Source organism: Rhineura floridana, chromosome 1 (genome assembly GCF_030035675.1).
Source record: "Rhineura floridana isolate rRhiFlo1 chromosome 1, rRhiFlo1.hap2, whole genome shotgun sequence".
In the NCBI taxonomy this organism is placed as follows: domain Eukaryota; kingdom Metazoa; phylum Chordata; class Lepidosauria; order Squamata; family Rhineuridae; genus Rhineura; species Rhineura floridana.
The window spans coordinates 48,079,727-48,097,623 of NC_084480.1; the positions used below are offsets into that span (position 1 = coordinate 48,079,727).

The 17,897-nt window shown below is 41.4% G+C and overlaps 1 protein-coding gene across 14 annotated transcripts in view; it reads left to right on the top strand.

Moving 5' to 3' along the window:
• The window catches only part of ANKRD31 (ankyrin repeat domain 31), a 143,645-nt gene that overhangs the window by 26,317 nt on the left and 99,431 nt on the right, over nt 1-17,897 (top strand). For 9 of the 14 annotated variants that reach the window (XM_061620689.1, XM_061620719.1, XM_061620698.1 and 6 more), the window contains exons 3-4: nt 11,495-11,577; nt 17,502-17,548. The exons of 2 other annotated variants lie outside the window; for them this stretch is intronic. In XM_061620689.1, the coding sequence (XP_061476673.1) occupies nt 11,495-11,577; nt 17,502-17,548 (130 nt within the window). Of the gene's footprint in view, nt 1-11,494; nt 11,582-17,501; nt 17,549-17,897 lie in introns of those variants that run through there. 3 more of the 14 variants (XM_061620723.1, XM_061620732.1, XM_061620740.1) reach the window with 2 other exon arrangements.

Sequence of the window (17,897 nt, forward strand, 5' to 3'; positions counted from 1 at the left end):
ACCTCCAACTCCCAACTCCGTGAGTCTCTCCAGAAGGATACCATGGTCGATGGTATCAAAAGCCGCTGAGAGATCCAGGAGAATCAACAGAGTTACATTCCCCTGTCTCTCTCCCGACAAAGGTCATCATACAGGGCGACCAAGGCCGTTTCAGTGCCGAAACCGGGCCTAAAACCGGATTGAGATGGATCAAGATAATCGGTTTCATCCAAGAGCACCTGGAGCTGGCTGGCAACCACCCGTTCCAAGACCTTGCCCAAAAATGGAATGTTCGCTACCGGTCTGTAGTTGTTCAAATTATCTGGGTCCAAGGAAGGTTTCTTCAGGAGTGGTCTTACTACTGCCTCTTTTAGACGACTAGGGACCACTCCCTCTCTCAAGGAGGCATTTATCACTTCCCTGGCCCATCCGGCTGTTTCAACCCTGGCAGCTTTCACTAACCAAGAAGGGCAAGGATCTAGAGCAGAAGTGGTTGCACGCACCAGTCCAAGTACCTTGTCCACTTCCTCAAGGTGTACCAACTGAAACTCATCCAATAAATGAGGACAAGACCGTGCTCTGGATACCTCATTAGGTTCAACTGCCATAATATTGGAGTCTAAGTCCCGACGGATGCATAAGATTTTATCTTGGAAGTGCCCAGTGAACTCATTACAGTGGGTTACCGATGGTTCTCTGATATCCTGAGGGCTAGAATGTAAAAGCCCTCGGACGATTCTAAAGAGCTCCGCTGGACGGTTGAGAGATGGTTTAATGGTGGCAGCGAAATATCGCTTTTTCGCTGCCCTCACCGCTTCTGTATACAATTTTGTAGAGGCACTTACCAAGGCATGATTGCATCCGTCAGGAGTACGCCTCCATCTGCACTCAAGCCTCCTCTCTTGTTTCATCGCTCTCAGCTCCGGGGTATACCACGGAGCTGCATGAGCTCGACATGGGAGAGGACGCGCAGGAGCGATCGTGTCCACGGCCCGGGTCATTTCCGTATTCCACAGTTTGAACAGGGCTTTGACAGGAGCGCCAGTCTTATCAGCCGGAAAATCCCCCAGAGCCCTTTGGAAACCCTGAGGATCCATTAGTCTCCGAGGTCGGACCATCTTAATAGGTCCCCCACCCTTGCGTAGGGAGAGGGTTGCTGTAAGCCTAAACTTCAACAAGCGGTGATCTGTCCATGACAATGGGGTCGATGAAAAACTCCCCACCTCCAGGTCACCATCTCCATGTCCAGTGGCAAAGATCAAATCAAGAGTATGCCCCGACACATGCGTTGGGCTAGTAGCAAATTATTTATTTATTTATTTATTTATTAAATTTATATACCGCCCGACTAGTGATAGCTCTCTGGGCGGTGAACATAAAATTGAGACAGCCCCATGGTTGCCATGGAGGCCATGAAGTCCTGAGCCGCCCCAGATAAAGCAGCCTCGGCATGGATGTTGAAGTCTCCCAGTACCAATAGTCTGGGGGACTTCAGCAATACCTCCGAGACTACCTCTGTCAGCTCAGTTAGGGAAGCTGTTGGGCAGCAGGGTGGGCGGTACACCAACAGTATTCCCAGTCTGTCTCCTTGACCCAGCACAAGGTGGAGGCACTCCCAGCCAGTCGTCACTTGGACAGGGTGCTTGATGAGCGAGAGAGAACTCCTATAGGCCACAGCTACCCCACCTCCCCAACCCTCGGATCTACCACAGTGTTGAACCATATACCCAGGTGGGCAAAGCTGGGAGAGAGTAACTCCTCCCTGATCACCCACCCAGGTCTCGGTTACACATGCCAGGTCGGCACCCTCATCAACAATTAAGTCGTGGACGAGGGAGATTTTATTATGTACCGACCTGGCGTTCAGTAGCAACACTTGGAGATCCGAGGGCTGGCTGATAGGACAACCAACAATCCTGTGGATGTGAGGAGGACCGGAACAAGGAATAGGCACAACTTGTCTGGGACGAGTTCCCCTTAACTGGCATGTTCTCCTCACAACACCATACCTCCCATTACCCGTCACTACATTAATTGGGGCCCCCAAAAGTCCCCCCGCTCGGCACAAGGTCCTCTCTCCCAGGCACATAATAAAATACACAAAGACTCACACTCACGTACTCATATACTCAGACACATTCATTCACACACAACACAGTACACAACAAACATAAATTCAAACTCACACATTCAAATAAAACTCATTTAAACGCATTAACACAAACCACAATTAAAACAATAGCAACAGGCGTTAAAACACTCAACATTCAAACAGACGGTCTGGTATGGCCAGGATGGTAGTAGGCCAAGATGATGACAGCAACCGGAGCTGAGGTAATAGTAGCAGCAACGTCCACGTTCACGACGTCGACAACAGCAGCCTGTCCCACATGAGATGACAACAATAACCAGAAACCGCAGCAACGATGATGATGGCACGCACCTCGAGAAGGGACCCACAGCAACAGCCGAATCCCGCCGATCTACATCCAGCAATAATGATGACAATAGTGGCGACGGCAACGCCCACACCCAGGCAAGCGGCAGATGACAGCAAATAATGGCGACGGTCGCGACGATAACAACAGCGACAGCACCCGCAGCCAGGCGAACAACAATGCCCGCCCAAGCAGCAACGACGGCAGCAGCACCCAGACAAGCGGCGGCGGCAAAGAGGCAGGGCGACCCGGCGGCGGCAACGGCAGCGCCCACACACCAGCCACGCAGCAACGGCCCGGCCTGGCCCGCCGCGCCGCAGCAGCCGGCCACGGCAGCCGCCGCACCCTGAACAACAGCAGCGGCGGCAGCCAAAACCCGAGACCGCAGCGCCACGGCGGCCGAAACCGCAAACGACGAAGTCATACAAAGCACAGGCAGTGGGAGCAATGATGACCCAGCCCACCCCAACACGGCGACAGCAGGCGGGGCGACAGGCAACGCCGACAAACCGCGCCGACAGCACACAAAGTGAGTCATTGCAGGGCAAGATACAGCAGAGCTGTATCCATTTCTGCCTTTTGGTGCCACCTATCTCTGTGAGCAAAGCTTATCAACAATGATAACCCTCAAGATAAAACAGTTAAGCCATACCAAATTAGCTGCAAATTAGCCTTTCTAATTTCACCCCTCACTGGAATGAAATCAGGAACAAACATGCCCAGGTATCCCACTGAAATTGTGAGAAAAAACCCACACTGATTTTCAGTCTCTTCTCAGCCTTTGACTAATATCAAGTGTAAAAATCACTGGTTTTTATTTAGTAGTAACGCTAAGGTAACATTGTATATTGCTTTCTGAATTGCCATTTCAGGATTAGTAATGTGCCTTATTAACACAATTAAGTGTACATAGCCATGAAACTCACTGGGTGACCTTGGGCCAGTCACTGCCTCTCAGCCTCAGAGGAAGGCAATGGTAAACCCTCTCTGAATACCCCATACCAAGAAAACCCTATTCATAGGGTTGCCATAAGTCGGAATCGACTTGAAGGCACTCCACTTCCTTCCAAGTGTAAATCAGATGTGAAAATATGGAGTGGGTCTCGTGTTGCAAATTGGGAGTCAAAGGTGGGTCTTAGGTCTAAACCAGTTTGGCTTTCTGTAAGCAAAGGAGGAAGAATGCTCAATGAACAGATTGTCAAAAAAGTTGTAATATGTTTGGACTTATGCTGGTGCTGCCCTTCATCCTGATAGATTCTGAGGTGGTGTGCAATAATTAAAAAATAGAGTATAATAAAACATCAAATCACACATTCTTGGTAACACAATAAAACTGAGAGGCAACAAAACTATAAAGCAAGGAGAGGCAGTGAAACCAATCTAAATGTGTTTAACGTGTTGTGAACCGCTTTGATGGTTTTAACGAAATACAAATAGCTTTATAAATAAATAAATAAATAAAAATCCCCTGGCCAAATAAAACGGCTTGATCTGGTACTAAAAATATTGTAATATTGTTAATGTTGCATCAGTTGAACTGGCGGGTGTTCCAAACTCTGGTTCTATCATCACAGAAAAGTCCCTTTCCTGTATCAGTGGTTTAAGATTGCTTGACAAAACCACTGAGCAGGATCTCCAATGGTTTTTGGACCCATGGGTGCATTTGGAATTTTGGGAGAGTGCTTTTGGGCACAACCACCTCTGATTGCTTCTGTCCCTCTTTCCCCAGGCCAGTGCCCCTCCCGTACACACTCCCATGCACGCACGTACACAAATACACACACACTTTCCCAAGGCATCTGGGTAAAAATCTGATCCAGTAGCACTAGAACTGACCCTCTTGAATATGGATCTTGAATTTGCACGATTTTACACAGGGTCCCTCACTCCACAAAAACCAAAAAATTAAAGCTTAAAAGTGGTAAACTGCACAGTAAATATCAGATCCAGTACTTGCCAGCACCACAGAAACAATCCAAGGCAAGGATCATCATGGATCTTCATGCTTTTTACATAGAATTACAACAAAACTACCAACAAATCACAGAACACATCTGTGTACATAGACTTGATTTGTTATTTGATGGTGGTTTTAAGAGGAATTATGAGTATGCATACTTTATATCATGTTTTTGCACCATGGCTGTGTTGGAAAGCACAGATAGATGTGATCTGTGATTTGATAATGATAGTAGTGGAGAACCTATGGAAAAAATATGCAGTTTCAAGAGGATCTGTTTTACTGGATTCAACTTGTGTATGTGTGTGTTCCATCTCTCGGGCACTCCATTCTCTCCCTCCCTGACACTCTGTTTCCCCACCTGCTCTACTCTCCCAGGCTGCTCCCCTTTCTCGCACATCTTGTCAATCACTGCTTTCTGTCCTGTGGCTCAGATGCTGATCTGAGCCTTGGAAAGCACATCAAGCTGAAAGTGGGACTTGGAAAAATCATCACTTTTCCAACTTCTCTCCGCTGTATGTGCTTTTCAAAGAGCAGAAAGGTAACCACCTTCTCCACCTCTTAAGAAAGGGGAAATGAGCAGGGCAGGGGAAGGCTCAGAGGTTTCATGGGTGCTGGGGAAGTCCTCAAGGGCATCATTCAGAGCTCCCAATCCATTCAAGTTTAGCTTTGAGAGTGATGACACATGTAATATTTTTATAGCGGAGGTGCCTTCAATCCAAAATCCTTTTTTACTCCGGGGTTGAGCTCGGGGGTGGAGGGGAAGGTTCTGCAAGTCTGAAGCAGAAACTGGCTGATCCTTAGTGATGTCACCTTGAAGCAGTTTGCAATGAATAAGGCAACAAACAGAGCATGGAAAAGTTACTTTTTTAAAACTACAACTCCCATCAGCCCCAGCCAGCATGGCCACTGGATTTGGCTGATGGGAGTTGTAGTTCAAAAAAAGTAACTTTTCCAAGCTCTGGCAATGAACTAATAGAAAACCACATACAATGCTTTTTAAAAATGCAGATAACCCGAAGGAAACCCAATGAGAAGGGCCAGACTGATTCCTGAACCAGTGTTTATTTTGCTGGTATGCAGTCTATAATTTCAGTTGTGAATCCAGGCTCACCTACTACTGAGGGATGCACCATGAGATGTTGTGCTATATTACATCTTGATTCATTTCAAAACAACCATTGTTTTAAGCCTTTAAATGGACGATCTTCCACGAATTAATTGACACACCCTGGATTCCTTTGCATCTGCACTGCTAGAGCTATTGATTGATTCAGATGAATGTAGTCTTTGCTTGGTCGACCTGTTTCAATCCCTAGTTATTTCCTAGAGATTAACACATGCAATTATGGAATTGGTTCAGTATAACTTCCAGATTTAACAAAAACAACCAATTTGTCACCTGTGTCTCTTAAAGTGAAAACAGCTGACAATACTTGACTCATGCTATGCACTAGAAGAAAATGAGGCCTCCTAGGAAGAAAAAATAGATAATGTCTTTGGGTCAGCAGGAATACCTTCAAGATTTTTTGGGTATACTGAAAATTGAAATGGGGATGGCTCCAGTTCTTTTTGGGTCTATGAAAAAGAGACTACCTTCCCCACTCCTAGTGTAACAATGTATTATGCTCTCACCACCATGATCCTTGTGACATCCTCCCTTTTGGCTTACTGTGTGCTGGGAAACCAATAGGAAGAGTGTATTAGTGATCACACTGGGTCTGTGGTTCAGACTGGTGATACATCAAACATCTTTGGCCCCTGGCAGCTGTAGGGCCTTGCTGGGGACTTGGTCTGCTGAGACTGAAGTCCCTAACTATTAAAAAAACCAGGAAAATTCCCTTATTTTTATTTCTGCACTGACATTTTTAATTAAAAAATCAGGCAAAGGCTTTAGGATTAATAAACACTGACACAATTCTGTGTTCTTCTGTATCCATAGATTGTATGCTCTACATAAGATAATGGGAAGTAGGGATATTTCTGTGAAATGGGGTAGGGAGTTAATATTGGGACATCAGTAACCCGAATTACTACCAAGATCCCAAGTCTCTGCTACAGAATGTATTGAAATGCCACTTAGGGTTTTCTCCTGGCCCCAATTCTGCAGTTATAGTGCTAGTTCACAGAATATGTATGTTATGGGGCACTACTTCTTGTATAACCTTGTTCATCAATAGTTCTAGGATTTAAAAAGCTTTATTTCAGAAAAAAAGTTAAGGTTTTACAAGTTCATGCATGCTCTGAAAAGTATGGAAATGGTATAACAGAAACATAGAATAGTAGAGTTGGAAGGGGCCTATAAGGCCATCGAGTCCAACCCCCTGCTCAATGCAGGAATCCAAATCAGAGCATTCCTGACAGATGGCTGTCCAGCTGCCTCTTGAATGCCTCTAGTGTCGGAGAGCCCACTACCTCTCTAGGTAATTGGTTCCATTGTCGTATGGCTCTAACAGGAAGTTTTTCCTGATGTCCAGTCGAAATCTGGCTTCCTGCAACTTCAGCCCATTATTCCATGTCCAGCACTCTGAGAGGATCGAGAAGAGATCCCAGCCCTCCTCTATGTGACAACCTTTCATGTACTTGAAGAGTGCTATCATATCTCCCCTCAGTCTTCTCTTCTCGAGGCTAAACATGCCCAGTTCTTTCAGTCTCTCCTCATAGGCTTTATTTCCAGTCCCCTGATCATCTTTGTTGCCCTCCTCTGAACCCGTTCCAATTTGTCTGCATCCTTCTTGAAGTGTGGAGACCAGAACTGGACACAGTATTCAAGATGAGGCCTAACCAGTGCTGAATAGAGGGAAAATAGTACTTCACGCGATTTGGAAACTATACTTCTGTTAATGCAGCCTAATATAGCATTTGTCTTTTTTGCAGCCACATCACACTGTTGGCTCATATTCAACTTGTGATCAACGACAATTCCAAGATCCTTCTCACATGTTGTATTGCTGAGCCAAGTATCCCCCATCTTATAACTGTGCATTTGGTTTCTTTTTCCTAAGTGTAGAACTTTGCATTTATCCCTGTTGAATTTCATTCTGTTGTTTACAGCCCAATGCTCCAGCCCATCAAGGTCCCTTTGAATTTTGTTTCTGTCTTCCACGGTATTAGCTATGCCCCCCAACTTGGTAAGTTAAGGCTTCTGTATGAAAGGACCTTCAATTCATCAGAGGCTTTCATGAATGAACAAGAGGTTTCTTTGCTTATTCACCCTTTCTTCTGTAGCACCTTGAACCCCCTCTCATGCTGTTTCAAAGGATGCCCACCCTTCCCATGCAGGTTTTCTGGTGCTCAAGGGGTTGCAGGGGGAAAGGGGAATGAGTGAAAATTGCTTTTCTTCCATTAGTGGGCATTGGAAGTGCTATTTCTATGGGTAGGACTCCCACTCAAAGGATCTTTATTTATTTAATTAATTATAAAAGTATTTCTGTATCACCATATCTGTCCTCCCCGAAACCACTGAAGACAGACTTGGACGCTGAGGTGAGTTTTTCTTTAGTAGCTTTAATGAATAAAGTAAATTCGGAGCGCTTCATGAATCAGGTTACAGATTACATAGACTTCAGTCTCATAAATTGAATGGAAGACACGACTATACTGCACTAAGATGTTGTCACAGCAAGCAAACATGCCCCCTCACTGACCTTAAATAAGGATAGACGGGGACCCTACTTGCATGGTCTGCAAGTCACTACGGAGTACACGGACATACTTCTCCTCAGAGGGATAGTGAGAGCTCGCTGGGATTGCTGGTGCAAACGCCTATCGATCCGGGGTGTGGGTGGCCGGGCCAACTCATAAAAGGCCTCCTCAACAGTAGGGGGAGGACTACACTGCGATGATGGCAAAGTGGGCAGAGGAAGAGGGTGAGAGATGGGTGAAGAGTCCTTCTCTTGGCAGGGATGGGCTTCCTCGCTGGTAATAGTACACTGTGCCAGCTATCTAGAAGTTGTGGTTAATGAAAAGATTTCACAGTTACCGAGTACACTTGAAATGGGAATAAACTAGAGTCATGAAGTATGTATGTGACATTCAGAGGGTACTTATCACATGCTCTGAAAACCCCTCCTCACTATATGTTAATCTCCATATATGGTTATGAATAGATGCATTTGCTTTGCCTATATAACTGTGTAATTATGACATGGGCAGAGAGACTTTTTTTGTGTTCAGGCAGCTGGCACTGGGCTCTCTCCTGATGTACATCAGTATTTTATTTATTGCAATAAACTTGTCCAATTGATTGCTTCTCCTAAATTTGATGGTGAAGAGAGTTTCCTTCCACATGTACAACATTAAAACATAAAACACCTTTAAAAACAATAGTCTTTAGGTCTAACACCTTGTAATCAATAAAGGTTTTCTACAATCTCACATATTATGCCTGCTTACAACTTAAATCACTTCCAGACACCCTGTTTATTGAGCATTCATTCTGATTTGTTTTCATAAAGTGTACAGGGAGGTTAGATGGCATGTCAAGCAATTGTTGTTCCACTTTTTCCAGTGCATTTCCCCATCACTCTTCTTATTGCAAAAAGTCTGATGCAAGGGGTGGGGGAAGCAGGTTTGTTCTGCAGGAGCACTAATCAACTGTAATTGCACAAACTTGTATATAATTGACTCTTACCCAAAATCATTGACAGTCTGGAAGCTCTTAAGCATTATACACCTACACTTTGCTTTGTTTTTTCTTCAAATGCAAATGCTTTTTCAGATTTGTTTTCATTGAGGTTTGGAAGAAACACCTTTTGATCCAGTTTACATTTCACATTAAACCATAGCTGTGATATCCATACAGTAGCTGTGTTCTGTTATGGTAACATTCCTGAGCAAGGGACATTTGTTTAAAATGTGAGCTATCCAGTTACAACTTTATTCCACTTGCCACTCTTTCTGTCCACTCACTTTTACTGTATTTCAAGCTATCTGATACATTATATTTGCTAGATGAAAATTTTAAAAGTGGCAGCTCATTCCTGCCTTTCTTCTTACTATCATCCGTAGTATTTGAACAAGCAGCATGTGAGTTGGGTGGTTATTTTACGTTGTTGGGTGATTTTTGTGGATGAACAATTTTAGTATATTTGTTTCATTTTAACAGATTCAGTTGCGTATTTTTTGTGCTATTATGCCTGTGAAACGGTATATACATTGAATAAAATGAACTAAACTGAATTTGTGCTTCTCTAGAGCTGCAATCTTAAGGACACTTACTAGGGAATAAGTTCCATTGACATAATGAGATTGTCTTCTAAGTAGACATATATAGGATTAGGGTGGATTGATTTAAAGAGAAACCCTTGATTTAAATCAAGTTTGTAACTTACAGTTCTTCACATATTTCTTAAGCAATGGTACAAATCTTACTACTAAAACAAATTAATTTACAACACACTATAGCATTTTACAAGGTACACTTTTAGTAATTGTTTAGACAATTTGATTTTTATTAATTTAGCAACATAATTTAGCACATAATATGCCTGTGTCAAGCTGCAGACACTTGTTTTTTTAGAAAACAAATATAGAATGGAGTTCCTTAGGGAAGCTGAGTTATGCTGAAGTAAAACAGGGAATGGACTTACGGCATCACCATTATGGTCCTGCCATGATGTTCCAAAATAAGGGGGCATGTTGTGTAATATAGAATAAGAAAATGTCGCCCAGTGGCAACTCTTAACTGTATCTTTCTGTACTGTAACTTAGGTTATAGGTTCTAAACCTAGTTAAGGGTGCAATCTAACTTGTATTTATGCCAGGCTAAGGGGAGTTGGATATGATGGACCCCTGGGCAGGGTCCTGGCTCAGCCAGGCTCCTCTGGACTCTGTTGGCAGAAGCCCCTCACCCCGGCTCAGTCGGGGGGTCCACCGGGAAAGCCCAGCCTGCCGAAGGGGGTGCTGGTGGAAGCTGGTGGAAGGCCTAAAGGCATTCTGGGGGCATGTTGGAGAAGGGGCTGGGGGGGATTTATGCAACATCCAATTCCTGTTTGGAGCGCCCCTGCAGGCCCCAATCCAAGCCAAAGCTACGCAGAGAAAAAGGTCAGCCTAAGAAAATAATTGCAATGGAAGTCTATAGATACGCTTATTCCCTGGTAGGGGTATTGCCCAAGGAAGGAATTTATTCAAAATATTCATAGATGGGGTCTCTGTTATGCCCAGAAACCATGACATATAGGAATATAGGAACTGGAAGCTGAGTCTGTATTGTTCCCTCCCCCCCAGCTTCTCCACTGTTCTTTTATATTCTGCCTCCAACTGTCCTTCTCTGTACAGTAGAGCCCCACTCATACAGCGGGTTATGTTGCAGACCCCCGCCTAAAAGCGAAACCAGCCCAAAAGCGGAACTCCTCCAATAAAATGGTACCCGATGCCCGAAAAATGCCATAAAAGCTGTACAAGCGCCATATGAGTGGGGTCTTACTCTAATTTTAGCTGCCGTATTAATGGAACGCTGAAAAGTGGGGCCCTACTGTACTGTCTGTATCCTAATTCCTTTGCCTTGTGTGGCCCAGTTCCACCACCCACCTCATAAACTCAGAACAACAATCCCATTCCCATCCAACCTGTGTTGTTGCACATGTAACTTTAGTCACAGAAACTGAAAGTCCAGAACTTAAAAGAAGCAGGAGTTAAGCAGGGCAGAGCCATTTTCATGAGATGAAAAACTGAAACGAATGCCCATGTTTGATTGGTAGGAATGAGAGACAAACTTCCTATTGTATTAAAAAAAATTAGATCTGCTTTTAAAAAAATCCAGTTTTTTTTTAATCAGTTTTTTATCCACCCTTTATAGGATTGTGCTGTAAAGTAAGACCTTTTAAAGGGCTGAGCTACATGTCCAGCAAGATCATGTAGTAGAGTCCTGCCTGGATTGTACCACCATTGATACCACTGTTTTGTAAAGATATGCAGAGAAGTTAAAGCATATTATCTATTCTTTCTTCTGCTTTATTGTAATTTTGAACTCAAGGTTTGAAGAAATAACTGCAAATATTTGATACAAAGTTCATTTCAGAGCTGCAATTTTTAATAATGCATTTGTTCTGTGTGTAGGGAGGTGATTAAAATGATGCAGTCATTTGCATTAATTGTCTTTGTTTGTGATTTGTAGAAAAGTTATCTCCAGAGATTGAGTTTATTTGTAAACACAGCATTAACCTCCAAATCCCAGGGCTCACAGACCTGATTAATCTGGTGGGTACGTGTTCAGGTACAATACACTAACTCTGATTTAAGTTTAAACAATATTTGAAAAGCTTGCGATAAAAAAACTTTTGTTCACAGTTTTTGTGTAGAGAACAGCAAACAGTGGTACAAAGCTGCTGCAACGTAGGATCCATTCTAGATAACAATATCCTGGAAAATAATCTGTATTAAAAGTAGTGACAAAGAAGAAGCCGCCTAATTAAGGTTCCAAACATTTTGCCTTCCCTTCACTGATGTAATGGAAATGGTAGCCTTGCTGAAGGGGAAAAAGTTATTTCCAGGCTTGTGTACAGTCTTTTAAAACTGCAGCACATATGAACTCCAGCAGTAGTATGGAAAGGTATACAAATCAGTACTAAATAGATCACCAAAAAGTCTCAGAAAAGGATGGGGCAAATCTGTATGAATTTATGAAAGAAAAGTTGGAACCTACAGCCATTGAGAGTTCCTGCTAAAGCAGAGGATGCTCAAATGGAAAAAATAGTCAGCAAAAATTAAGGCTGCAATGTTGCAAGGTTATATCTACCCTTTATGTGGCAAATGTGTTTGCTGCATGTACATCAGCATTTCCTACAGCAAATGTTTCAAGTGTGGGCAAGAAGGACACACTAGTGTACATGTGTCCAGGGACTGTAGTTTTCAAATGTGAACACATGTATGTTTTCTACTTCCTGCAGAAACCCTTGTGTAAAGTATAAATCTGTCCTTACTAGCTGAGCTTAGTGGGACTTACTTCCGAGTAAACATGCTTAGTACCAGGCTGTAAAGCTTTCATAATTTCTTTACACTTGATCTATCAATGGCCACCTTAGTCAGAGGCATTATGCTTCTGAACACCAGTTGCTGGAAGCTGCAGGAGAGGAGAGTGGTCTTGCACTCAGGTCCGGCTTGCAGACTGCCATGGGCATCTGGTTGGCCACTGTGAGAACAGGATGCTAGGATAGATGGGCCACTGGCTTGATCTAGCAGGCCCTTGTTATGTTCTTATGGGTATAAGGTTGCAGCCTAAATGGGACATCATGCATGAAGTTACTATACATGTAGATTGTTGATAGAATGGCCAGTAAGTACTTATAGGTTTCCTGATATGCTCCCTATGCATATTTATATCATAAGTGGTGGAGTTGTTAGGAGGCACAAGATTATTAGAAAAAGATAATAGAAATTATTTTGCAGATTTTTGGATTTAGTTTTGTAGTGAATATTTTAATGACTGTTTAATGCCATGAGGAGATTATATTTATGTTCAAAGGTATTGCTATCAGCAGAATGTTTCTGGGCATATTACTGGAAAAATCCTTGTTTCTACAATAAACGAATGGTATTTTTAAGTGCCTAAGTTTGGCAGAAATTGAAAACTGACAAATGCTATTAATAAAAGAACTGGATCTCAATTGGGTAATCTGGCAAATAACTGGAAATGTTGTATTCATTATTGGAATCAGCACTGTGGACAGATTAGATAGGAATTTGCTTTAGTAATTCCTTTTTTATCTGTTGAAAATATATTTAATAAAAAGCAATTCCTAAACAATTTTTATGATAGATAATGTTTTTTCATAAAATTATGACTAATATGTAAATATGCTCAGTTATTAATGATCAGTTAACTAATATGAACTAAAGGCAGCCCTACTAATTCAACTTTCCTGGATCAGCATTCTAGGACCTTCCCCACAGAGTTATTCAAAAAACAGCCTAGTTACATTTAGGAATAGATGAATCTATCAATTTCAGTTCTCTTAAGTTTCTCATTTTTCTATTCTTAAATTCAGTACTCCACATTTCTGCAGCAGTTTACAAATTTAAAAGAAAAAGGCCTCATGAAAATTCATCAGCATTTTAGTGTGAACTTTTACCAATAAACTCAATTTGTATGCAATTTTGACTGATACACACATTTGTGCAAGCAATTTCACCTAAATGATGCATTTTATGTTATTTTTACTACTATATGCATTTTGTGCACATTTCTTCTATAATATATGCATTTCGTACATATTGTTTGGTTGAAGAACTAAATCACAAAATTCAGTGCAGATTTCAAAGAATAGCTGTGTTTCAGTTCACATATTGGTCCAAGAAGTGCAAATCAGGTTGTTTCTCATTAAAATACAACAAAAATGAATTTCTGCTCTATCCCAAGTCATATATCCCTTTAGGCGGAAGACTCTCACGTTCTTTTTGAGAGAGTGTAGCAGCAAACTCTATTGCAGAGTTTGCAAACTCTTACAAGTCTACAATTTTTTTTCCTGTCCTGCACATAGCTGATTGCTATTGCTGATGCGAATGCTGAATGGACTAAAGCTGTGCCAGGATTGCAGGTACAAAGAAAGAGAATAGCTGAAAAGCGCACTGAGAATGATTTATTGGCCCAGTCTGTTTCATTTTAAGTCTAGTGACTCTTCTTCAGGACAACAAATTCAGTCCGCTCACAAGACAATCCAAACAGTTTTGGATTCTTATAAGGTGTAAAAGACTTCTGGTTATTATTTGAATGGATTGGACTTGTTTCTTCTGAATTTTTGAAATATGTTGGGCCAGTAAATTCTCAATGCACCTTTGTCATCTCTCTTTCTTCCTTAAGTGATACAAGCATTTTTTTATTTTATTTATTTATTTATTTTATTTTATTCAGCTTATATCCCACCCGACTAGCAAACAGCTCTCTGGGCGGCAAACATAAAAACATATACAATAATAAAATTACAAGATCAATATAACAAATATAAAAGTACACCATCTAAAATAAAAATTACAACATTTACATAAATAACTGCATGTGGCATCATGTTTGACCAGTGACACGCTTGCTCCCATTTCCAAATGTCTGTTAATTTAAAATCCATTTTAACAGCTTTCTCATCTCTGTCTGCTAATGGGTAAGTTCTTTATGTCTGGGAAGGGTAGACTTCATGCTTGCAGGATCTACTTTGTATTTTTACTAGGACCTTGAGGTACACTAATTGGAGCCTAGCGCAAAATAGAGGTGGTGGTGGTGAGGAGCAATGTATTCTTAGAATTAAGGAATTCTGAACACATGTTCACCCAGAAATGTGTATGATGTACCAGAACTGAGATCAGTCCTGTCACACAAAAATCTTCTTGTTCCACTCTCCCACACCACACTTTCTTCAACTCAGCAACCTAGTTTAGAAGGGAAGGGGAGCCTTTTTGTTGTTGCTATTATTAAACAAATAGAAGTCAGAATCCCTACTGATCTACTGCAGTTACTCAGAGCTACTAGTTGACCTCAATCACTTTCTGCCCACCCCTGCTCTATTTTGTATATCCCCAATAAATCTTACTGAAATTTTTTTACACATCTTTATCATTAGTAACACTATGCCAGGAATAGCCAATGTGGTGCCCTCCATATATTGCTGGGCTACAATCCCCATTATCCCTGGCACTGATGGGCATTGGAGTTCAACACCTGAGGGGCACCATGTTGGCTACCTTTGGACTGTGCCCTTTCCTTCAGCACTGCCCTTGTTGGCTGTGTGTAATTTGTGTGCTTGATTTAGTTTAAAGCAACACCACAGCAGCAGAGTAACAGCAGATGTTGAAATGCGAGTGTGCCAGCGTGTGTGTGCGTTTACCTAAGAAAGCAGGCTTTTACCCTGCATCAGCATCACTGAGACTGGAGACTTAGTAAAATAAGAAAAGCTACTTTATTTATAGAAATACATTGTAGATAGAAAAGCATACCTAGTTCTAACTAACTAACTAAGTTGGAGGCATAACGCCCTGGTGTAGGGGTTAGCCTCATGGCTTGGACAGAGAGCAGAGACAAAGGCAGGAGCGACAGAAGAAAGTCAGAGCATCACAGGTAAAGGTAAACAAGCCTATCCATCTGGAGGACCCTAGCTCTATCTCCCTTCTGGAGCATAAACAAAAAGAACAAAACAGGAGTTGCTCTTGCCCCACTTCCAACAGCCTTGACATTTCATTAGTCTTTTTAGGTATGTGAGTGATATTTAGTGCTAGTCCTACTCAGAGTAGACCCGTTGAAGTTAATAGGCATGACTAACTTAGGTTCATTAATTTCACTGGGTCTACTCTGAGTAGGACTTAGTTGAATAGAGTCCTATGTTTCTTTTTTTAATAGACTGCATACCGGCCTCCAATGTTGGAGTGCACATAATTTTTTTCTTTAAGAAAAAACAAATATATAGGCAATTTCCTCACAGCAGCACAGGTACCCACACCTGTTAATTAGCTGCTAATTGTTAATTAGTGGATCCAATCAGGATGCATACATAATGTGCCAAAATCCCGGCCTATGCATCAACCTTCATTGAAATTTTAATCCTGGTTCTGTTTGCTCAGTAGCAACCCAGTGGAACAAGGAGGAAAACATAAGCTCAAAATTGTAACTGAAACGAATATTCCAGTTTATAGATGCACAAAGGTTAATGATATTATGGGATTGATAGAGAATGAAGCAAAGATAATGCTTTGACATTACAGCAACTTAAAGTAACCTGGAAAATTATCTTAAAGCAATATGATATATTTATTTATTTATTATTTAATTTGTATCCCGCCCTTCCTCCCAGCAGGAGCCCAGGGCGGCAAACAAAGCGTTAAAACACTTTAAAACATCATAAAAACAGATCTTAAAATACATTAAAACAAAATAGTGTTAAAAACATTTTTAAAAAACAACTTTTAAAAAGGGTTAAAAACATTAAAAAAACATATTGAGCATATATATATTTGCATAAGCTAATTAATTAAGACAATAAAAATATGAACTAACAGAACCATATATTTTCCTCTTAACTCCTTCCAGCCCCAAAGGCAGTTTCCCTCCACACAAGAAGAACCTCTAACTCACCAGAATCTGAGTACTTCTTTTATACTGACCAGCAAACTGGATCAGGAGGTTGGAATTATCCATTAAATTTACTTTTAATTATTATGGATGGACCCCCATAATACGTAGCCATTCATAGACTATGAATTATCATAATCCATCTAGGAGGGGGATGAAGAGGAGCATCTGAGACCCCTGCATCAGTGATTTTCTAATCGATGCCCTTTTACATGTTATTTTTGCATGCATGTATGTTATTATTTCACTTAGATATTGTTTTGTCTATTAGGCAGCTCTGTATCAGCTTCCTATCAGAACCTCTTCTAACCTGGCATCAGAAAGTGACAATTGTTTGCAGATATCCAAGCAAAAATGACCCACACAGCACAAAAGTGTCATCCATCTTGGTTTATCATGGTTTCACCATTGCTCTACTCTATGCATCCACTTTTAATCTGACTGCCATATATAGACTTTCTGTCCCCTAAAAGTATTGTCAAATGACCATTGTTTTCTTTTTCTGGCATATGGCAAAAGTGCATAGACAATAAATTTCTAAAGGGAATATATATATATTTACAAAATTTGCTGAAAGTGTGATCTCCCAGCAACAGACATGCTACATGGAGGAAAGGTGTCATAATCCTATTCAACAAAACTACACATTTAATGTGTGAAAAAAGCCAGTCATGGTGAAAAGTTCTCTCTCTCTTGAACTGAAATTAGTGGGCAAATGGCAAATACAGGAACACTTAATATAGGCTTGCAGAAAGATAATAACCATTTTATACATGAATAACATATAACAAGATAGTTATAGTGCAATATAGTATAATTTCAGAGTGTGGTCCTAGTCTAATCCGTATTTCAGGTGTTATAGCCTACCATATCTAGTACTTTTTAGTAAATCAACAACTTTGTTATGCAATCATACTGAAAAGCTAGAAAACTGACAGTACGATCCTATTAATGTCTTCTTAGAGAAATAAGTCACATTGAGTTCAGTGGGACTTACTTGGGTAAGCTGATAAGGGACTGCTGCTTTACTGTTTTTTTCCTCTGTGCTAATAATAAACGTTTTTTCTTCCAGCTAAATCAAGAGAGGAACAAAATGGTAGGATCTCAGTCTCTGCTCCAGTAAGTGTTACATAACCCTGACAAACCCTACAAGTGACTTTTCAAAGTCTAAATTTCCACCTGTGCTATCTGCTGGATGCAGCATTCCATTGAGTGTCAAGCATGCAGTAAAAAAAAGTAGCACCTTTGATTAAATATAAAGAGAGAGCTCAAAATACGTAGGTTATCAACAAATTGTGCACTGATATATTGTTCCTCCCTGCTGGATAGGCTGGTTGCTACTGTTACTATCATATCTTCCTGTTGGCAAATGTTTTCCAAGGCCAGTTGCCTGACAGAGGAGGAAGTTGCATTGCTTCCATCTCAGGTACCCAGCTGTGGGGTGCTTTCTTTCTGTACTCACCTGCCC